The 23,515-nt window shown below is 45.1% G+C and overlaps 2 protein-coding genes across 2 annotated transcripts in view; one reads left to right on the top strand and one right to left on the bottom strand.

Annotated features, from left to right (window-relative positions):
• The first annotated feature begins 223 nt into the window (after nucleotides 1-223).
• On the top strand, nucleotides 224-3,458 carry LOC106643147 (leucine-rich melanocyte differentiation-associated protein). The gene is made up of 5 exons (XM_014358163.2): nucleotides 224-289; nucleotides 1,194-1,421; nucleotides 2,665-3,055; nucleotides 3,127-3,255; nucleotides 3,367-3,458. The coding sequence occupies exons 1-4, from the start codon at nucleotides 224-226 to the stop codon at nucleotides 3,204-3,206; spliced, it is 765 nt and encodes a 254-aa protein (XP_014213649.2). The 3' UTR covers nucleotides 3,207-3,255; nucleotides 3,367-3,458.
• LOC106643129 (uncharacterized) overlaps nucleotides 3,250-23,515 on the bottom strand; it is a 36,156-nt gene continuing 15,890 nt past the window's right edge. Inside the window, exons 10-23 of the mRNA XM_089595115.1 lie at nucleotides 19,919-20,394; nucleotides 19,495-19,830; nucleotides 17,498-19,410; nucleotides 16,790-16,913; nucleotides 16,335-16,717; nucleotides 14,237-16,271; nucleotides 13,257-14,154; nucleotides 6,695-6,837; nucleotides 6,273-6,460; nucleotides 6,068-6,170; nucleotides 5,823-5,984; nucleotides 5,528-5,751; nucleotides 5,236-5,447; nucleotides 3,250-5,153 (exon numbers count right to left, since the gene is read on the bottom strand). Of these exons, the coding sequence (XP_089451241.1) occupies nucleotides 4,999-5,153; nucleotides 5,236-5,447; nucleotides 5,528-5,751; nucleotides 5,823-5,984; nucleotides 6,068-6,170; nucleotides 6,273-6,460; nucleotides 6,695-6,837; nucleotides 13,257-14,154; nucleotides 14,237-16,271; nucleotides 16,335-16,717; nucleotides 16,790-16,913; nucleotides 17,498-19,410; nucleotides 19,495-19,830; nucleotides 19,919-20,394 (7,352 nt within the window). The 3' untranslated portion in view covers nucleotides 3,250-4,998. The remainder of the gene's footprint in view (nucleotides 5,154-5,235; nucleotides 5,448-5,527; nucleotides 5,752-5,822; nucleotides 5,985-6,067; nucleotides 6,171-6,272; nucleotides 6,461-6,694; nucleotides 6,838-13,256; nucleotides 14,155-14,236; nucleotides 16,272-16,334; nucleotides 16,718-16,789; nucleotides 16,914-17,497; nucleotides 19,411-19,494; nucleotides 19,831-19,918; nucleotides 20,395-23,515) is intronic.

Here is a 23,515-nt window from a genome sequence, read left to right as displayed (position 1 = left end):
ACCCAAGACCACTCACTTTTTTATTTTCACACATTTGTATACGCGTGAATTCATGTGAACGCGGCCGCGAGAGGGAGAGAGGAGAAAAAACTACGTTTGCGCTCCATGTCGACACAGCAGTCAGGTTGGCCGGTGTGGATGATATATCTCGGTTCTCGCGAGACGTGTCTCGTATACCGAAGCAAGCTATAGGCTATAGGCGTATAGAGCTGCAGCAGGTAAAATGGCTGGGACCTCCGGCGAGCAGCAGGACTTCAACCGAACTGGACTGACCGTGTGCCGTCACAGGGTATGTTCATACACTTTATTTTCACTTTGATCGTTCGTGCATACGTTTTTTGGATGTTACAAGTTTCTTGTCTGATTCGCTTCTGACGTTACGCGCTCTCCTTGCGGTTCTTTAATTTTTTTTTTTTTTTTTTCATAATCCTTTAAAATACATTCAACTGGTATAGGCAGTGTTTATACAATAATCGTTAATTTTTCAGCCGGTTAACTGCAATAATTGGCGAATTAACGTTCGACAGTTTCACGGCAGCGAAAATCGATTTTAAAAGTTAAAATTGTGGCGTTAACGTGTTTGAAAAATTTCAGCGCACGCAGTACGGATTAACAAAACTTATGTATATATTATATACGTGTTTCTCGCTATCTCCGAATATCGAGCGCGCGCAACTTATTTGCGCTTTAATTTGTGTATCTTATCGTACGCGACTTTTGCCTTCGCTACGTTGACCGGTAACGATAAGAATTGGTCAACACTGTTACTTGGCCGAAAAATTAAATTTACACTTTTAGTTGCAGCCGAGGGACACATGCATACATGTATATGGGCTTCGAGTACTATTATTTATACAAATTTACGCAAACGATCAACGGGCAAATTTTTTCACTATATTCCCATGCTGTACTCACGAAAAACATCTGCGTATATTAACTTGTGTACACCCTGTAAAGAAACATGACCCTTACAGATACACGCGTACATATATATATACACCTATCGGGTTTCTGAAAAGATGCATACACGTTATACTGTTATATCTGTTGTTTTTTTTATAGTCGATTGTTACATAATAACACACCGTATAAAGTCTCACTGATGCGATTAAAATGTATATCGGTTGTAAATATGCAAGTATAAGTTTGTTGAACTTTTGAGTGGATGAACTATTATATTTTTGGCTGTCAAGGCATGTTACACGGGGCAACGAGTTTCAAGGGTCCCAAGCGGTTTGGCCGGGGTTGTGGGTATCGAGTGCACGAGCCTCGATCTGTCCTTCAACGAGCTAATTTCGGTATCGGGTGTCAAGGAATTCGTACACCTGCAGGAACTCGTGCTGGACAACAATGAGCTCCGCGACTTGAGAACCTTACCTGAAATACCGACCCTCACGACTCTAAGCCTCAACAATAACAAAGTGCGTATTATTATTGGCTTTCATACCATTTGGTAATAAATAATTATTATTATTATTATTATTATGTAAGTGTTAATTAAACTATATGTTTGACATGGAATTTTAAAGGAGAAACGTATAATTTTTTGAGGCTCAAACATCGAAATTCATTCGCGAAAAACAACTTGAATAATTTTATAGTTTTAATATAGCCTAATAAACAAAGGTCTAAGGTCTCCGAAAAAGGTGTTCGGCTGAATTTTGGAAAACTATGTCTCTACAAAGAGCTTTTTACATTACACAAAACTTACCGGATTCAGTAGAAAAATTTTTAACAAAAGCCATCAAAATAGTAGTTGTCAATTAATACGAGGCTGTATCAGTCGGTATCAGTGCAGTAAATACAAACTAGTACGAACGTCAAACGGTTCCTTGTAAAATACAGAATTCGTGATTTGATATCAAGTCACATTGGTAATAGTTGCTTACAAAATTGAAATAAATTAAAATTCAATGGCAAGTTTGCAAAAAACAAAATTATAAAAATTGTTGCGAAATCCAAACTAGGTATACTAAATAATGAAACTGCTGACATAAATAATCATAAAAGATAAGACTTTATAGAAAATACACGAATTTTCCAGAAAGCGATTAGATATAGAAACATACCGCACAGCGGTTCAACGTCCTATTACCAAAACATTGCCGACTGGCGTTCATAACAATAGTTATCTTGTTGTCAAGTGGCTTCAAAATCTTTCAAACGTCTCCACCCCAGTCGAGGCTTCCGATATTTTAAATTTGGGTGTGCCCTTTAACTTTACAAGCGACATAGCAACGCGACAAATATGAATTTTAAATTTCGAAGATTAAAGCGTGCCACGTATGCATATCGTTATACTGCTGCCTTTCCCGATTAAGGAATAAAATCCAAAATTTAGCCAAACACCGTTTAGGCTATTTAATAAACCAAACATTATGGAGTATTTATTATTGCCTTGACATTTTTGAAAAATTGAAAGTAGTTTTTCTACAATTGGCTGAGTATATATGTATACTTTGAAAAAACTCTGAAATTACATCGCAGAGACTTGAAATGATTTCATTAACAAAAAAAAAAAAAAATAAAAAAAAAACAATAAGAAACAAGGAAAAAAGGCAGATGAGCTTCTTAGGTAAACAGCTAAGTAAATACCGTCGCGAAGAATAAGCAAAAGTTCGAAAAAGAATACTTAATCTCAATGACCGATCGATGCGATATCAGATCCAGGACATAGATACCGCACTCGACCGGATCGGCCAGTGCTGCCCACGCATAAGCTACGTCAGCCTACTGGGTAACCCTGGCTGCCCGGACCAGCTAACAGCACCGAGTAAAAATGACGAAGACGACTACGAGCGTTACCGATTGTACGCCATCCACGTGCTTCCGGGCACCCTTCGATTTTTAGACTCGCGGGCGATCGGCGAAACAGAGCGAGCCGAAGCTCAACGTAGGGGTAGGTTCTTGAAGACGGTGAGGCCAAAATTGCTTGGTGACCAGCTAGGAGGGAACTGCTACAGAAAACCAGCCAGTAACGAGTTTGACGAGGCCTCGTTTTACGTTAATTACACGCCTCTGCCGACCACAGTCAGAGGCCCCCAGGATCATAAAGGTACATGTACATAATTATCAATTATTAACGCGATTATTTGACGGTGGGGTAATGCTTTTGTGTTGCAAAAGGTGCGTATGGAAAATGCAGGTATCGCTATTCGGGGAAAAATTCTGAAGGCAACAGATTCATTTCCAACAACGACCTGTGATATAAAGAACGTTCTATGTGATGGAACAAATAGACTACTGCGATTCAAGGTAGAAAAAAGAGTTTTTATTTCATTTACATTTACAATGATGATAATGATAATAAGTTATAAATAAGATCTCTCTTTAACGATCGCTCGACCTTTCACTTCTACTTTACAGAAATGGGTTCGCGAGCGGCAATCTCCACCTACCTCAATTCATTAAAATAAAGGACGATACCACGTACGTCGAGTTTGCCTCTAATATGACGAACTGAGGAATAATACATAATCATAAAATACGTGTATTGCATTCATGTGAGTCCTTCCGCGCATATTTTCACAAACTTTATCCGACAAGTTACCGACGATACACTCTTGCGCGTATATGATTGTTTACATATACGTATTGCACATACGAAAATTTGACACATGCATGCACTCAAATTTCAATACTAAGTACTTTTATCTATTAAAAAAAAATTTTTTTTTTCATCGCACTCAGGCAGTTTTTTTTTATTGGCTCAATCTGACGACCCTGTTGTTTTCTGAAATTGTCTAAAATTCTCAACTTACGCGCTACGTTAATAATAAATCTTGCAAGTTTAATAAAATCCTAAGATTTATTAATTTCATTTGATAATCATACCAGTAATCTTAGTTATGCATTCAAGTGAGTCTCGCGAAGTAAGTATATCAATAATTGAACAAAGTTAGCTTATGTAAATACACAACACGCGCGTAAGTACATCAGCCTTTTGTCGTCTTAAAAAATATATATCGCTTGCAACAAACGATTCTCCATCTCCCACGCGCTTTATTTTATAATTAATACTCTCGATTTTTTTCTCTCTTTTTTTTTTTAATGTATAATTCAATTCATTTGTACAACGTATAATAATTTTCCATAAATATAAAATACTATGCTTATCGAATAGGAAATCTGGCATATTTAATCACTCAAACACACCGATGTCCTCTCCTCCAGTGGGGGGGGCTGTTTACATTATTTCTACAGGTGACTAATAAAAAGTCGAGTTGTAAAATATAAATGCAATTTTGCATCATCGGTGTTTTATAAAAAGCAACAGTCGAACCAAGTTACTTTTCACCTCTACGAAAAAACATTATTCTCACCACGTGTATTCGTTTTTCATGTGTACAGCTTTTAAACAGCGATCGTCTGACATAAAGTACAGTTTTGGCCACAAAGAATAAATACACAGATCGAAACTTACTTTCCTTTTTTCTTTCTTTCAACAATTATTCAGAAAATAAAATTATATCTATTTGGCATTCGGCTTTTTCTTATCCATCAGATCAGGTTTTCATAAGTATAAATAGCAAAGCCAATGATTCTAATCAGTTCGTTTATACAGCTACCTGTACACGGATCACTACATCAAATAAATAACAAAATATAATTTCCTAGAACTACTGAGATGCTCCAGTAGTTGTTCATGTTTTTATCCAAATACTCATTGTGTAATAAGATCAAAAAAAAATCTTGGTAAATATTGCATCTATACGTAAAAGAAAAAAAAATCTAAGATTTACGATAGCAGAAAGTGCATGGAAAAAAATAAAATAAATTGTTCGGAAAAATCACATTTCAAAAAATCATTGCTCCTCATAGCGACGAGAGAAAACGATGATATCAATAGTATTATCGAAGCCTATTACAATACATACGTTTATCTCGAGATGAAAGAATTGGCGTTATTGTTATTACTTCTAAAGGCACTTTTTTCTTCCAAGTATCGTTAAGGTGGTTATTTGAGGAGGGGGGCACAAAATTAATCGGTATAATCTTCTAAGATGTACCGGCTTTGCCGTGATTGTGCAGATTCGGTCTCAGTGTCACGGCTCCCTCCACCCAGAAGTTCGGACGTTCCAGCATGCTCTGCCAAAGCGACATTTCGCGCCCAGTCGCGTCCATCCAATCGACCGCTTTACCGTAATGTTTACCTACGGAGGCGTTAATTTAAAAAATCACTTTTGCTTTAGTAAAAAACAGTTGAAAAGAAAAAAAATTTTTTTTTGTACGAACCAGTGCCAAGGTTGAAACGAACACCGCCGAGGAACTCGTTGCTAGCTATCCGATCGTGATCCCAGACCGTTAGTTCGAGGCCACGCTCAGCGAGTTCCTGCAAGCTGACATCCTTGTAAACGAAGGTGTGATTCCATACGGGAGAGCCAGTCGATCTTCTCACGACTCCAGTCTTCTGCTTGCCGGACCGACCCTTGTCCGGCAACAAATAGCTGCGAAACGAAAGAGGGAAAAATTCTACATGCACACGAGGGACAAAACCAGATCACTGCACAATTTGGAGAAAACGAACCTTTTACAAAACGGATCACAGGTGCCGGAGTTTTTGGCACGGGTCTGCAGATTCCTGGCTTCTTTCACGAGGACGTGAAGAGCGCCTCTGCTCCAGTTCTTTTTCATCTTACGGTGCTCGCCCGACTCGCGTTCGCGCTCCTGTCGCGCCGGATCGGGCGGCACAAACTTCAGACCGACTATTACCTCGCCCTTGTACGATACAGGGTCGTCGAATGGCTCGGTCTGTTGGATCAGAAAAACAGTAGTAGTAGTAGTAGTTGTGGTATTCAGGCATCGCATATCGAGAGTCTTACCCGTTCCTGCAGAGGATACCACTGAGGCCTCGGATCGTCAAAGATCTTGTTCTCCAGAGGCATCCGCACCTCCCCGAGGAAATCGTTTCGCCCGAACATGTCCGAGTGCCAGACAGTCAGCCACAACGTCCGCGACTCGAGGTTGTTCAGGCTCGTATGGAACTGTAACCGAGCAGTTGTAAGAAAAATAAAATGGTCGATCAAAACCCAAAGCATAATATAGGTGCACTACAATATTATTGTACCTTGAGCGTCTCGGTAAAGACCGGGTTCAGCGTGTGCTTCTTCACTTTCGTCTTGCGCTTGCCGCTCTTCGATTTGTCCGGCAGCAAGTAAACCTTCACGTAACTGCAATGAAAATCAAGTGAGCACAAAATGAAATAAGGGAGAAAAGAAACAAAAAACATTGGTAGCAATGTACGAGTATAGCGAGAGAGATGAAAAACGTACGGATCGGAACGATTGCGCTTGACGTCGACGGGAGCGAGATCCTTACACTGCGTCACGTGAACCTCCAGAGTGAGCTGTTTGTAGTCGTACTGGAGGGAAAACTCGACCTCGCCCCTGACGGCTACGGAACCGCACCAGCGACCCTCCCCGGCTCCGCTGTACACCGAAGCCATCGAGTCCGAGCGAGCCTGCGTACACAATTTACGGTTGTTTTTTCACATTGTTTACAAGTGGTTTTATACATATAGTGCTCGTATCAGTGTCGAAGCTATATTTATATACGTTACGTGTGGCTATAGGTATGGCAAAGGAAAAGAAAACGGATAAATAAAAAGCATATAATATGTATACATAATACACGGATCATTCGGGCAACATGATAATGATAGGCACAAGATGACATGCATCACGCATTGACTTACCCCGAGGCTGGATAAGGAGGCCCGGGTGGCGTTCAAGCCACGGTCGATGTCGTCCATCAGGTCCATGCTGGCGTTGCTGGAGGAGTTTCGCGAACTCGCCCCGATTATGGGCGTACTGCACGCCTCCGACAAGCTTGCCTCGTCTGTGCGGTACAAATAACAACAACAACAATCATCATCATTATTATCATTATTATTACAATAGTCGGACGAGCTCGCGTTATCATCTGTGGACGGAATTCGTTATTGGAGAGAGCAAAGTCGATGATAAAAAAAAAAAAGGGGCCTGATAAGTTGCAGCGGCGCGGCGGCTGTCGGTGACGATATACGCATGCACGCTATTTTCACATGTATTATAGTAAATACGTACGCGCGACTGTTTGTCTTGATACATTATTTTCGTTTCTCTTGTTGTTTGTTGAAATAAAATTTGCAATCACGACTCTATGTATTTATATATATACATGTATATAATTGTATAAGTGTGAGTTTGGCGAATTTCTCCGGGAGAAAGAGCATCGTCTCGAAAATCGGTGGCGCGTGGAAACAAAAATAGGAGAGGAAAAAAAATGAGAATGAGAGAGAATAGTCGAGTAAAAGAGATTGCCAGGAGTTCACGATCGCTCATGCGTGGGAAAAAAAAAAATAGAAAAACTCCAGCGTGTGCTTCCGATTGGTTGTATCTACAATGAGCATCCGGCGAAACGTGAAAGCCTCCACCAGCGACTGCATGCATATATAGATATATAATTAGGATGCAGTCATTTTCCATCAGATGTGTATACACACCAATGCCCTATGTGCTATAAATTAATGTGTACACCTCACATACGTATAGATACATCGATTCCTTCGAGTGCCCATTGATCGTTGCGTGCCTTCGCTGAATCTTTCATGCAAAAGTGGACACACTTTTACCTCCGAGTGAAAGTGCAGCTGCGCCAAGTACTACATACTAGGCGAATTTTTTAAATCGGTGTTGCTCAAGGCGATGTCGAGCGGCCTTTCCAATAAAATTACAAAATTTGGGTATTACCTATATACAGGTTTGCCTCGTCGTTTGATGACAGCTTTGACTGCACCACCGCGAAAACATCCGGGTTGGATAATATATAATGTATACTTATACGAATTGAATAAGCGCTTCCTTGCACCTTAAAGCGCAACGTGCACACGCGTGGCACTCAAAAGTATGTATAAAAAATAAGGGGCCTTCGTCACCTACAATATGTATACATTATGATAAAAAAAACAAAAAAAAAAAACCATACCATTGCCGCTGGCACTCGACTCCAATGTTATATATTTTTCATGCAAGGCAGTGTATAGATATAGTACGTCGATCGTCTTTTGCAAAAGAGGCCTCGTTCGCCGACATCGAAGACGTAAGTATACATATATATTATACCTGCACCCACGAGAAATAATGTAAATATTCCAAGACATGATGGAGGAACTGAGCCTATATATGTATATATAGCTGGTGTATCCTACAAAGTCCTCCGAGGAGCTTTTCTTATAATACATACATACACCCTGCGGCTCTTCGACGTCGGTCCGCCGCTACACGTTGGCTCATTACTTTTTTGTAGCTTCCGTTGCGTCGCAAAAACACGTAAGTACGTACACTACGCGGACACATGTTCACGAAAACTCGAAAAACTGAGGGATTGAGAAAAAGTCAGTTTTTCGAGTTCGCGAATATGGGTGTATATTCCGCAATCGCCGCCAACCAATTTCATATGTACATATTATACGTGACAACGTCGTAAAAAAACAGACGATGGAAAAAACAACAAAGAAAAACAAGTGTGAAGGGAAAAATGAAAAAAAAAATGAAAAAAAAAGCATCGTAAAAAGGTAAAAGTAAGAACTGCGTGAGGACGGACGCAAGTATGTGGATAAGTATTTCTTGAATGATGCGCGCTCGGCTCAAAGTCTCAGAGTTTCCCGACGCGATGAGCAACAGCAACGGCAGACGTGTTGGCCCACTTGGCTCTCTCGCCAGTCTCACCTCACTTCTTTTTTTCCATATCTTTCGCGCCGTACTGCAGGTACACAGATGTACAGTACAAGAGCTGTAAGTAATGGGAGCGCGGAAAATCCTACCGCATGATGCAGGCATGATATAGGCATTGTACACACCATGTATACGTGGCTACTTTTACGAGAGAAAAATGTTTCGTACGCGTAGCAAGGGATGGAGTTATTCAAATGGTCTGGAGAACCCCTAGCTTTTGCAGTTGTAATACGTATAGTAACGATGGAGAGGGACATTGCGCGAGTATAAAAAATAATACATGTGTGTCAAGGTGAGAACGTCTCGAGTGGGTGTATAGTAGGTATTAGGTATACAGAATGGAGCTGCAGTCTATACGAATATTCGCTCTCCTCGATTCCCCTTTTTTTTTTTTTTTTTTTTTTTCTTTTTACGTGCATGTCCATCCGCACAAGCTCACGCCCCGTTTGGGGATCCGTGTCAATTGCACCGAGAGAGAGAGTCTTGCAAAATCGCGTCAGCAGGTTTCTTTTTTTGCCTAAACGCGCGTTTTGCTTGTCCCATTCTGTCGCCTTTGACTCTCGAGGAATGTCAAGCCGGTGTTCAAGCTCGAAGCTCGCTCTAATTGAAGTTGAAACGTATAAGTAACTGTTTCTTTGCCCCTTTTTCTGCAGACGCCCTCGTCGTCTTTTCTTCTTATTGCGTCATGTATATACGTGTTTGACGCCAATTAGCAGGGTATAAGATGGTTTTTCACCTGCTGATGGGCAATTAAACGCAATTGGGAGAACCGAGTAAGTATAATACCTACACTTTTCACAAATATCAAAAAAAGCCTTATTTTTATCTCAAATATGGCTAGCACATTTTTTTTTATAATTAGGTACGTACATTTTTACTTTCTCCGTTTGCTAATGACATAAAAATTATTGCGTTTTACATAAGTAAGTATATAATATATATGTACGTGTATAAAGTGACTGTACGCATGCCTCGAATAGAAATGAAAATTCGTACCTATAATCATGCACTATAATCCGTACTATATGTACTTATTATCATTATTATTAGAAATAATGTCATTTGATGATCATCGGCTGGAAATTATTGAGTGCGAAGCCTTAAAACTTATTTACGGAGCTCGGGGCGAAAAGTGTGCTGTGGGAGCTTGCACGAGGATAACAATACGTAGGTATAGGTATAAAAATAATAATGATATATAATAATAATAATAATAATAAGCAAAACGTAGATGCACGTAACGCGAGCGCGTAGAGAGCTCTCACATCACAAGTACTTGTAAGTAGGCGCGCGAAAGTCTCCTTCGTTCGCTTCCTCCTTTCCTTCTTCCATACCGATATTTGTGAGTGTGTGTCTATACCTACTATCATCATTCTGTTTTGCACACCGACAGCCTCTCCACTCTCGGAGTATGAATTCCTATATACTTGGATAAGTATACCATTGTGCCGCACTCTTCTCCGAGGAAAAGGAATTCACACTTCATTCCCAATTGTTTCCACGCGTGAGCATCTATATCAAAATTTATAACTTATATTATCGTGAGTGGGCTCATACGTATATTATGCCAAACAATGGATAATACGTACGCTGGAGTCAGAAGAACGAGTTACATTAGCAGCTAGTGCGGAGCTGGAGAAATTCCAGTCGCACGCGACAGGATGTTGGGAGTAGAGAAACCTATGATCTCCGTGCACAAGTACATGTCTGTAGTTACAATGTTTATAGGCGAGTATAGGTTGTGCAAGTGTAACGAGGACCAATAGTAATTGTGATTATCTCGTTGACTACGCGGATGCTTAATATACACATAAAAGCACTTTTTGCTCGATAGATTTGAAACAAAAACAAAAAAAAAAGACTCCATAGAGTTGGACACACTTTTCAAGTTTCTGTCACTTAAGTACACGCGGCTTTCTTCGACTCGAGACTTTTACTGTAGAAATTTTGCCGACTCATTCGAGAATTTGCCATAGATTCAACATTGAAATTCAAAATCGGGAGATGCCCAACATTTACCGAAATAGTTCAGTATTCGAACATATCAGACGTCATTCACCTTCTGATCGGTTTATGTTACACTCCGATCGATTTCCATTTTACCGATCATTGCTTTTACAAATTTACGATTCGAGTTTGAAAATTTAGACTTTTATGTATAACATCCGTCTTGGTGGTAATGTTTTTTTTTTTTTTTTTTTTTTTAGTTTACCGTAAATTCGATCAACACGCAGTTTTCATATGAATAAAAAACACTACCGATCTGAATCGAAATAACGGATGGATAAAGTTTCCCCTCATCTTTTCCCAGTGACGCCGAAATACTTACGAATAGGTGTACACGAAATGCACAATATAGCGATGAGGGACACGGGAATTTGATTGTATAGACAATGTGCTGCACGCGGTGTAAGTATATATAGATACATACGTGGATTTGGAAAATGCAATAAAAGATCGGAAATACGTGTGTACCCACCTACGTTTAATTCATACCCGTGTAGGTAGTAGGAAGGAAGTTAAGTAGGCGCGTTAACGCGCAATCAGGGATAAAACAGGAGAGAAAAATGTTGCCGGACTCGTTAAGTATCGTATGCATAAATCATTTTTTTTTTTTTTTTTTTTTTTTTTTCATCGTCCTCCACATCCGCATCTGTACCATTTATACTAATATATACCTATACATCTCTTTTGGCACGGAATTGGATCATACTGCTTACTAATGCACTTTCACGGTGCACCCAATAACTGACGAGGTCTTGTCCTACCTATACCAATATAATATGATTTATACAATCGCATATAATTATTATTGTATATATTCGTGGTCGACTTTATTCGTAGTTATGGTCTCTCTATAATTCGTCATGAAAACAAAGAAAGAGAGGTAAAAGTCTGCGCACTCTAATTACAAGTAACAAGTCGTATGTGTATGTATGGAGTAAGGCTGCCGTGTCCGGTGACTATTAGTACAAATATGCGTGTAACGTGCAAAACGTGTCTCATGGGGTGGTTGGCGAGAAACATGCGTCTGACTCAGCTGAGAAAAAAAAAATAAAAAAAAGAAAAAAATTTCAAACACCCATGCTAATTTTCCTAAGAGCACCGGAGGAAGTAAATGCACGGCGATTACAAGTAGGACAACGACATTGGAGGCGACAGAGAAGTTGATAGATTTCCCGAATAATATCGAGTCCTCCCCAGGAAGGGACACTGTATGGAGTATTCGAATAAAAAAAAAAAAAAAAAAGAATAGAAACGAAACAATGATCGTTCCGTCGTAAATAATGTATCGATCCAGAGGGATCGAGCGTAAGTATTTCAATGTAAACCTGTTCTCTCTCTCTACGGCTTACTTGTGGGATCACGATTATGGCAGCAAAGTCGAGGCACATAGTAGTTAGGGGTACTCGAGTAAGTGAGTATATGTATATACGTAGGTATACAAGTTGAGGTAAAGAGACAACGGATGTCGCAATCGAAAATCCAGCCCGAGCGACCGGCCATTACGCAGTTGCGCCGCCGCGGGATTCCAGGAGCTCCGCTTTGGCCTCTCTCAGATCCGATCTAGCTGCTCACACTAACTTTCTAAACGTCATCCTCTCTTCTTTTTTCATCCTTTCATCTCTCTCTCTCTCTTTCTCTCTCAAGTGAGCAGAAAAATAAGTAGGTGGTTACCTGCGGTGCGGGAAATATTTGCTGTACACCACCTACGATCGGTACACAAATCGGTATTGGTATATATGTACATACATACATGTATTTAAAGAATGAACAGATTTCTTCTGATATAGTGCCAAATGAATGAATGAATAATTTAATGAGCGACACAGTTCACGGCTCGAGTGGGAGACAAGTTTTTTTTTTTTTTTTTTTTTTTTTTTTTTTTTTTTACGTAGGTACCTACAATAATACAGAGACGTGTAGAATAAAATAAGAACTGTAGTTGCCACCTACCCACATCAATTGCTCGCTTCTTTACTTTTAGGCGATTAAACGCCTGAATCAGCAGTACTCTATGGCTCTGTCTCTCTCTTTCTCTCTCACCACTAGCAGATTTCGAAATCATTGGTAAATAATATACATATAACAACAAACGTTTTATACACACACGCAGAGTTACGAGGACGCAGATTTTAGCGTCAACCTTTGCATGCTCAAGAAAAACGTGATTTTTTTTTTTTTTCGTCTACTCCTGGAGTGGCAAGTTCATCTTGGTGTGGCGCAATGTAGAGGATAGAAATCTTTTTTCTTTTTTTTTTGGTAGTCAATCCAGCAACGCTTGGATGGATTTTATTTAGTCAAGCATTCGCTTCCTACGTACTACTTTGCAAATTTTGTTCCAAGTTTAGCTTTCCCCTCTACACGCACAGGTACAACTGGTAGTTGTCACCAGATACACCTTTCACTTTCGAATCAATAATTGCCGAGATGTCTCTATACTTACATGAATATGTAACGCGTTATTCAACTCTTAAAGTATCAAGACAAACAAAACTACGCGACGGTGACAACCCGATGGTAAAAAAAAAAAAGACTCACCGGCAGACACGGACGTGTTGGCGGACACATTGGCACTGGACGATGCCACCTGTCCGATGTTCTGCGATCTTCTCGAGCGAGACTGCAGCTGCAGTCCAGGCGCACTGAGTGCTCTTTTGGGCCCAGGCTGCATCATAGCACCGGGACTGTTGTTCCTAGCGGCAAAGCCGGGCGGCCGGTACCTTGCCGACTTGACGGCACTGTGCTGGGGCAGAAAGTGGTAGACGCTGTGCGCCTTGTGCATCGCAGAGGATCCACTGCTCGTCTGCCTGGGTAGGGAGTTGGTCGTGCCCGAACCAGCGGCCGACGACACGTTGTTGGCACCGGAACCACCGCTCATTTGCAAGCCACGAGGCAGCGTCGTCGCGCGAGGATCGCCTCCCTGGCAGTTGTACTCCAGACCATCGTCCTCGTCGTCCTCCGTGTCCTCGTCGCCAGCCGACGCTCCGGATTCTCCTCCGCCGCCTCTCGTGTTGGCATCGGGCACGGACGACCTCCTTCTATTGCTCCAGATTTTCTCCTCGATGGATCCACCGCAGGCAGCTGTGGGTCCAGCCCCAACCGCGCCTCCGATCGACCCGCAGCTCCTGACCCTGTCGAGCTGCTCCCGAGAGAAGCTTTTGGGGTTGAAGAGCAAGTCACCGGCGCTTCGTCGCTTGGCAGCCATGGCGTTGGTGCTGCTGCTGCTGACGCTGCTGACGTCGCCACCGGAGCACGCCAGGAGACTGAGCTTGGTACGCGAGTCGGCAGCCATGAGGGCGGACTCGAAGCTGCCCCGCCAGGAGAAGCGCTCGTAGTCGCTGGCTTCGCGCTCCTCGGCCTCGGGGGGCATGCTCGTCGCTCCCGCGTGCCCGTTTATCAGGAGCAGCGGGTCGTGGGATTTCGAGCGAGGTATGTACTGTAACGAGAACAATGAGATATAATAAAAGTCCCGATGTAAGCAACTAAACGAGTTTCTGCAATAAAACTATAAAACTCACCACCGGCGCACTCGCCGAGTCCGAGGTCGAGTCGTCGTCTTCGGTCGTGGAAGCCGACGACGGTGTGCGATGGTGCGGGTACCTCCTCCAACCGGCCGTATTGTGCGAGTGTCCACCGGTGGAGTTGCTCTCGGACACCTCGTGCATCAAGGCGACGAGTCTACTGCCGATGTGATGCATCACCTTGGCGATTAAGGGCGGACTACTGTGGGGCGTCGAGCAGCTAGCGTCGCTGGCCACGTTGTTGTTGTCCCCGGCCATTTTCGTGAAACTCTGCACGAGCTTTTGATAAACAAAGGCCGTGTCCCTACCGAATCCTGGCTGCTGATGGGCGCCTTGTTTCGCGGTCGCATGCGGATCCTTTTTCGAGTCCGCAGATCCGGCACTGGACCTCGTCTCGTCGGAGCCAGTGGAGGCCGTCGAGTCGAACTTGCTGATGATCTGCTGGCAGCTCTGGGATATCTGCTCCTGGAGGGCGGATCTGCGACCACCGGCAGCAGCTGCCGCGCCCTCGAGGTCCGAGCTCGTGTAGTCCGAGCTGTCGTACGAGTCCGACCACGTGTCCTCGGAGCTGAGGTACTCGACGATCTCGCGCACCTGTTCGTCCCTTATCCCCGGCACTGTCTTCATGAGTCTCGTCAGTTCGTTCTCAAAGTACACCAGCTGCGGTGGCTTCGTTCGGTTCGGGGCCGCGTGACCGTAGCCTCGAGCCTTCGACGAGTAGCCACCAGACAATCTTGGACTAGGGCTGGGCGCGGGCGAGGCTCCGGCGCTCGAAACTGTGTTACTACTGCCCGGCTGATTGGGCCCGGCTACGTTGGACGAGCTGGCCACCATCGTCTTGAAGAACTGGCGCATCTTCGACATCATGAGATTCGTCTCCTCGTCGCTCGACCAGTTGTTGAAGCTGTCCTTGCGTGACAGCAGCGAGCCACTGGGCTCCATTTTTGTCAGTCTCTCCCTCAGTCTCTGGCTCTCCAGTATCCTCTCGTGCATCTTCCTGTCCGTCTCTTTGACGGGTCGTTCGTTCGTTGTCCCATGGCCCTTCTCCTCCCTCTTGTCGTCCATCTCGTGCTCCTTCACCTCTAGCTCTTTGGTCGTCTGTGCCGCGTCCCCGTGGTGTTGATGATGGTTATGGTGATGATGGTGGTGGTGGTGGTGTTGATGATGGTGGTGGAGGTGGTGGTGGTGTTTGCGATCGTTGGGCGTTGCGGCTGGCGTCTCTATGCTCCTTGGCTGCAGCAACAGGTCGTCGCAGCTGCCCACGAAACCGGAATCCCTCGACGTTTGTTTCGCCCTCGCGTCCTCTTGCGAGCTGTGACCGCTCTCTGCTTGAGGACTGCAGGCCAGGATGCTCTCCGGCTGTGGCGTCTTAGCACCGTCCTCCTCCGAATTGGCGGCTACGTCGGCGTCCTCTTCTTCCTCCATTTCTTGTTCCTCCAACTCCGCGGGTAGCTCGAGGGTCTCGCGAGGCTCGGGCGTCCTGTTTCGATCCTCGGTAACGCGAGGACTCTGTCCTGTACCTCCACTGCCACGCGGCTTCTTCTTTTTGCGCTTGACGGTGTCAAATTGGTTGGTGTCGGTGCCGAAAGCCGGCGTCGGGTTCTCGTCGATGCCATCCGTCTCCGTGGACGAGCCCTCGGACTGCGACTCCTGGCCGTCGGTGGCCGGGCTGCCGTCCTGCAGGGAACTCTGGTGCGAGCCCGAGTTAGAATTGTACGCCGCTAGCGCCAACAAATTGTCCAGGGACGAGCTGTGCGACCTGCCGGTCCCTCGCGCGCGAACCAGTCGCTTTCTGCGCTGCGCTTCGGGACTCGGCCTACCCTCGGAGTCACTGCCCACCGAGCCGTCCGAGTCCCTACGGTCCTGGTCGAGGTTCAAAAACTCGGTCAAAAAGTATTTTTCCATCCTCACGGGCCCGTTGGCAAACTCGCCGCTCGTCCTCTCCGTGCCCGTGCCCTGCTGATGGACGATGGCCTCCTCGCGTGTCAAAGAATCCAGGCCCTCGGAGAAGGTGGACGACGTTTCCGAGAGGCTGTCGAGCTCCCTCGAGCTGCCGTTAGCGTGAGCGTCGTTGCCCACCCCGAAGAAATAGTACCTGTCGAGGTCGGGAGCCGAGGCGGACACCAGACGGCGTCTCCAGCTCGCGCTCGTGTGCTCGCTCTCGCTCTCCTCGCACGACTCCTCGACTATCGTGTGCAGCGTGAAGTCTATTGCCTGCCGGTGATAACCGCGGAGCTCCTCCTCGCGGTCCCCGAGGTTGTTGGCCGCCTCGTCTTCCGAGCTCTCCTCCGTGGCCGTGGTCATGCTCGCCTCGTCCTCGTCATGCGATATCTCCTCGACCCAGGAGTCATCGTCAGCCAGGCCCTCCTCGAGGATCAGGGGACCGCGTCTTTGAGCCTCGTACGGGCAGGTGTTCTCGGAGTGCGTCGAAAAGTGTTGCTGCGCCGGCGGTGGTGGAGTCGACGACGACGACTCGTCCTCGTGGCCGGAGAGGAAGATGGGACTGCGCGAGGAGGAGTGCTGTTTCGAGGCATTTTTCACGGATTGCACGTCGTCGCTTTCGCTCGCGCTACCGACGCTCAGGCCGCTGTCCACTTCTGGCTCGGGATTCGTCAGCAGGCGCTTGCACGGCAGTGGCTTCTTCGGTGGGCCCTGGTTGCCGATGTTGTTTCTTCTGTAACAATTACATTTTAGCGGTTAAAAGTCACGCACAGCTCGTAGTACAGAGTTCCAAGAGCTATTGCTAAATCTCGACCCGCGTATGTGTACTTCATATCGTGTCAGAAAAAAAAAAAAAGAAAAAAACCAGAAATCCGCGTAATAACGGTCTCTCGATCCTTGGCCGCATTCCAAAAGTGCTCGCTCGCTGTAATATATTTTTTAAAAGTTTATAAACTCATAATCAACAAGCTCCGCGTTGAACCAAACACACATCGAACATGCACTTGAGAATGCATTCAGAACGTATTATATTTATTAGCTGGGAAAAAAAAAAAAAAAAAAAAAAGTTTCGAAACTCGGGATCTCTAGTGCGCGCATACACAACACGCAGCAGCGAGCACTTTAAATTTGAAACACGCACACACACTGTTTTAACGGGACACGGATCACGAGTTAAAAAACCTAGAAACCGCGAGCACATTGTACCACACACTTTATCTTCTCAGGGAATTTCGTGCACCAAAAGAAAAAAAAAAAAAAAAAAAAAAAAAAAAAAAAAAAGACACGATTGGTGGGCAATCAAATAATATGTATTACCGAGCGGCCTCTGGACCAGCGCTCAGCCTGCTCAGTTGGAAATTGTAGTTGTTCTGGTCTATCTGACCAGGAGCAGGTTGCAGCAGAGTCGTCGTGTCCGAGGTGATGACGTTGACGGGCTGGTAAGCCGCCTGGGTGATCATAACTAAGCTCCGGTACTTGTTGTTGCTCGCGGCGACGGCGGCGCTTATGTTATTGTTGTTGTTGACGTTGTTTTGGAGCTGTTTGAGCCCGAGGTTAGTGTCCGGATAGCAGAGGCGACGCGCGGCCCCGGAGGACTGCGAACTCGAGGCAACACCGGTAGTCGTAGTGGTAGTAGCAGCGGTCGTTGTAACGTCATCATCCTCCTCCTCCTCCTCCTTCTCTTGTTGTTCTTCCGGGTGCAGTAAAACCTCTTCGTCGAGAGTGGGCGTGCGCCGTTCGACTACTGCGCGCTGTTGGCCGTACCTCGGAAGCAGCTTCGCGGCCTCGAGCTCCTCGGTACTTCCTCCCACCTGCTCGGGCGCTGCTCCTCTCACTCTTTCGCTGCCAGCGGCGCAGCCACTTTCGTCATGCGCATCGAGCTTTTCCGTCACGCTTCCCTCGGCATCTACTGCTTCCTCCTCCTCCTCCAACACAGCATTGTTATTATTGTTGTTGTTGTTGTTATTCACATTCTCCTCGTCATCGTCCTCGGGCTGAAGCTCTTGGGGTTCAACAGCTGCGCTCAGCAGGGGACTAGTGTGGTGTTCCTTGCGACGCTCCTGGGGCAGAAAGTGAGTGCTCGGTATGCCCTTGATGTCAAAGCTCGCGGGGATTTGCCATTTTTTGCGGGTCTTCGCCATCAAGGCCGCCGCCGCTGCTGCCTCGGCAGCCGAGCTGTCCCCGAGCTGCTGTCGCAAATTGTCCTTCTCCTCCTCCTGCTTCACCGCAGCCGCGTCGATCGGACCGCCAGCGCCGGCGCTCTCGCTCGAACTGCTGCTGCTGTAGTGACTCTCCTGCTCCTTGCGCTGGCGCCCCTCCCCCTCAGCCACCTTCTCTGCCGCCCCCTCCTCTACCCAGTCCCCTTCTATCGAGCTCGAAACAGCGAGCAGTGCTGCGTCGTCGCTGGCTACCTCAATACTGTCTTCCAAATCCTGCATGCTGACTTCCAGCGAATCCGGGATTACGATCGAGCTATCTTCCTCCTCCTCCTCCTCCTCCTCTACTTCGCTCGCTGACTCTACTGCAGCTGTTATAACTTTTTCCTCGTTCTGCTGCTGTTGGGACGGGTATACGCGATGCGCAGGTAGGAAATCGGTATCGGTTGGGGCATTGCATTCGCCGTCGGGGTCGATCAGCCGCATGGATTTCAACAGCACGAGGTTATCCGAGTCGTCCTGCGTGCTGGCCAAGTATATCTCGTCGTAACTCGCGATTTCATTTCGTAAATCGTTGCGAGCTTCCGAGGGCCCGTCCTCCTCCTCCTCCTCTTCTTCCTCCGACAGCGATCGGTTGGCCGATTCGTTTTTTATTGGAGCGTCCTCACCCAACGAACGGATTTTCCTCAGCACCACAGACTCGGACTGCTCGTCCAGCGGGACCTCACCGAGCGCCGATCGTTTGAGCGCGACCGGATGGCCCTCGCGCGCCGAATCCGAGTTGTCCTCGATGTCGTTGTCGCTAGTCAGGGAATCGTCGTTTATGTTGAGCACCCGCGAAAACCTGTGCGAGCCCGAGTCCTCGAGATCGCTGCTTTCGGCCGAGGAGCGACCCGACGAGTCCTCCACCTCCTGGGACCGTCGAAACATCACCTGCTGCTTCTCCACTTCTCGTTCCTCGTCAGCTTGTTTGACGATCTCGGCTGGCGTGTCGCCCACCACCTTGATCTCCTTTCCCGGCACAGCACCACCGTAGCTCTCGCCGGGTGGACTCTTTGCCGTCTCTTGGTTTTCCTGTTGTCAACGAATCATCGATCGATCACTTACATGCTGCTTATACGATTGTACACACAAGTATGTGGATTGTTGTTGTCTTACCGATTGCAAGAGATCGCCGGGGGAGATCGACGACGAGAGCTCCTTTGGATAGACGTGGCTGGGCGAGTAGAGCAAATTCGGCGAGTCGAACCTCGGATTCCAGGAGAACCAGGCAGCGGCTGACGGATCGCAGCCCCGTAGGCTGAGAGGTAGGGACGGGTCGAGTCTCGTAGCTGCGTCGCGGCCGATCATCGAGCTGGCGATCGCGGCCGCCCGAGCCCTGTCGAGTCCGGCGAATTCTCCGGTCCAGAGCGAGGCCGGGACCGGGACGAGCACCGGGACAGGAATGGGCACCGGGACCGGCAGTACCTGTGCGTTCTTCGAACCTCCGCAAGCCTGTTGAATGCAACACCAATCCAAGGGTTTTGTATCAATTTTTATTTTATTTATTTTTTTCCTTTGGTGTAATCTCTTATAATTTTACCAGGCAGCAGCCGGAGGACGTTGACGACGAGTTGGCAGTGGAGGACCTGGCTGGACAACAGATCCACTCCCTCGAGTCCGTCTGGAGGGACGATTGCAGCTGGGGTAGCTTGAGAGTGCCGCTTTCAAAGTAGTCCCAGTCGCAGTCCTCCAAGCCACTGGTAGATTGTTGGTGCTGCTGTTGATGGTGGCGATGGCTTTGCTGCTGCTGCTGATGGTGGTGAGTACCTCCGGGCGTGGGTGGCTGGACCCCGTTCAGGTAGGAAGATCCGGAGCAACTGCTGTCCGCGTCGTCCTCCTCTCGTCCGGAAGACGAGTCCGAGCTTATGAACACCAGCCTGCGGTAGTCCAACAGAGCCCCGGGTGTCACCTCGGCCGCCGCTCCTACCGATGTCTCCTCTCCGTGTACCACCGGAGGCAGTTCCTCGCCGCCGCAGTAGCTCCGCGCGCCGTGCGACCTTCCTCGGCGACGTGGTCCTGATTGTTTTCAAATTTATCGTAACATATTCATATAGGTACATGTATAAGTTCAGGATAATATTTTAACTTTTTTTTCTTTTTTTGGTCAAAAGTACATGTACGGACAGTAAGAAGTCAAAGAGACGAAACTTCACAACATGTAAAAAATGCTCACGACTGATACTAATACCGATAAATACCGATTGCCATTTCGTAGAGTATAGATTTATTATAGGTATAGACAAAAAAAAAGTCTTGATTACTGAACTGCGAATCAAAAAATACAACTCTCGCCGCGGTCTACCATTTTAATGTATAAAGTGTTACCGGTTTTTGTACCGATTTTACATTATGAAGCAATGCACCGTGCAAAAGTAGCCATCACGTATTGGAAAAAAAAAAAAGAAAGAAATTCTTTCTTATCTCAAATGAACTACATTTTGAATAAGCTCTCGTTGTTCTCTCGGGAGAAGAAAAAGAAAAACTCAAGTTCCTCTCATAGTGGTGTACAAGAAATCGGCAAAATCCAAATAGTATCTCTATATGTATATGTATACTCGTATGACTAACTCGGTTTTATTACACGCGCGCAAGGGGGAGCGTACGAGCAGCTCAGAAAACGGTACTCATACGCAGACATCAGCAAAAATGTACCGATCTACAATTATCATTTTCTCTCCCTATAGGAATGTAAAAACAACTCACGGAGGCGTAGAAAAAAGAAAAAAGAAAAAAAAAAGGGGGGGGAGGAAACTATTGGTAGGTATACCACTTTGCACGTAAAACACACGCACACAGCGTCACGGGTGCGTAGACGCACAGCTACAACTATACTTGTACCCAATGATAATTATGTACGCGGGGGAGAGGATACAATATACATATATATACATGTGTATACGCCACGCCACGCGCTGATGAATTATCTGGTCAATGGCATGGTCTGTACACTGTACGGTTACTATATGCATATACATAGGGACTCTGGTATGCCTTGCCAAAAAATATTGTTGCGAAGGGAATTGCGGAGCACACGAGTGACATGGGAGGGCAAGTATCTATTTAAATCGGCATGGACACTTTAGCTGCACTTTCGCTTGCATCAAACCGCACGGATCGGTTACACCTTCATACACGTATTATGAAAAATGTATATGCACGCGATCGACTCATCGCGTACATGTAATACTTATAAGAAGCGATGCGATTGAGAGGCTGCCAGGAATTTTTCGGCTCATATATACACGGTTAGTGTCAATGCCAGCGTGACTGTATAGTACACCTAAATGAGATGATAATGATAATGATATAATGATGATGTTGGATGTGGCCTCTAGCACTTTTATGTTATCATTTGTTACCCTTTTTTTTTTTTTTTTTTTTTTTTTTTCTTTGTCAAGTTGTATCACATTAAACACTTTACGATCGATCGATTTAGCCGATAATACTATACATTTCAAAGCGTAGATAACAAATTGTTTGCAATATATGTAGCATGTCGTAAAGATACGAAAAAAAAAAAAAAAAAAAAAAAAAATGAACAGTATAAAATTGACGGTGCCCTCGACACTTGTTTTGAGACAATTATAATTGCACGTTGAGTGAAGAAAAAAGAAAAAAAAAAAATTAACTCTTGATGAAAAATTATGTATATGTTAGCTACGTATCGTCGACAACATGTTTTTCAATTCATCACACGAGTAGTGTATATTACCTATCTCACAAACACACACTCATAAGTACAACAACTGATAAGCAGCAACAACAGAGCAGATATATAACACAATCACGTATATCATCACTACCTGCTTAAACGAGTAAAAAACACTACACGAAGAATCGAAAAATGAAAATTTACCTGGCACGCACAGGCGCGAGTACTTGCGAGTATCCGAAACAGGGGGGGGGGTTATTTGGTAAAGTAAAATCTATTTATTCATGCATCACTTGAAATTGAAAAGAAAAAGAAGGTGGTCGTCGGGTGAAAAGAAAGAAAATAAAATAAAACGAAAGAAACCCGATACTCTCGCGTTGCGCAGGTGAAAAATGATAAGCGCCGATGACGCGCCGACGAGCGACTGAAGAGGAGAGAGCGACGCGGTTTGAATGTGAAGGTATACATACAGTCACATATATATATATATATATATAATACACACATCGGTAATACACCAACCTGCAAGTTGCAACTAAACTCAGCCTCAGCCCTCTGATTCTCTGAATGATCGTGTTGGTGTTTCAATATTATAAGTTATAAGTATAATATTATATTGCGGGCATATGTATAACATGTACCTCCAGGTGTACATATATACACACGTACACAGTATAGGGACAGCAACTGTTTAGATATAGGTGTGCATGTATTGTAGGTAAAATATAGCCACATATACATAAATATAAAATATAACAGAGTAGAGGGAGTATATATAGAACACCGAACGAAAAAAAAGCGCTGGAGCTGTGCGTGTGTGTGCGTTAGTCGAGGGGGCAACGAAGCGTGAAACGAAACCCCTCTGTATGACTGGACTGTATAGGTAGGCTGCAAGCGTATACAGTATACAGGCCACCTGTGTGCACAGAACACACCGACCGGCCCTTTTGTCTGCCAAGTCTCTCTCTCTCTCTCTCGGACCCCTGTTTCTTCTTTAACCTCTCTTTCCTTTTCTCTCCCTTTCTTTACTCGTAAAATACGTATATCGAGGTATATACATATAGGTACACTTTTACATACATACATGTATATGTATGTGCAGTTCACGTTTCCGAAACGTAACTCTATTTAACAAGTGGATAATAGTTTTGGAGCAATCGCAATGTTTGCAAAACTTTGGGAATTTTGGGATGCGAAAAATATATTTTATCCAGCTGTATGATCATTGCCGAGCGAGCAAACGCTTCATACAACTCATAGTTTTGTCGACTAGATTATTTTATGTGTTACTGTAACTTATTTAACGCATTACCAGATAAAAATAATCAATATATGAGCGAACTTGGGCGATCGCCTACTATCAATCTAAGTACTATACACACACACCTGCCCTTACATTTTTCGAGTGTCTTTGGAAAAGGCAAGGGTTTGCTGGAGAGAAAAAAACCGGAGCGCGTATACATGAATAACGCATGAGCTTGCAGC

The sequence above is a fragment of the Copidosoma floridanum genome, unplaced genomic scaffold, assembly GCF_036245765.1.
Source record: "Copidosoma floridanum isolate Cflo_tuat_1 unplaced genomic scaffold, Cflo_Japanese_pri ptg000025l, whole genome shotgun sequence".
In the NCBI taxonomy this organism is placed as follows: domain Eukaryota; kingdom Metazoa; phylum Arthropoda; class Insecta; order Hymenoptera; family Encyrtidae; genus Copidosoma; species Copidosoma floridanum.
Note: the sequence above shows the minus strand (reverse complement) of the source record. Positions and strands in the feature narration are given on the sequence as shown.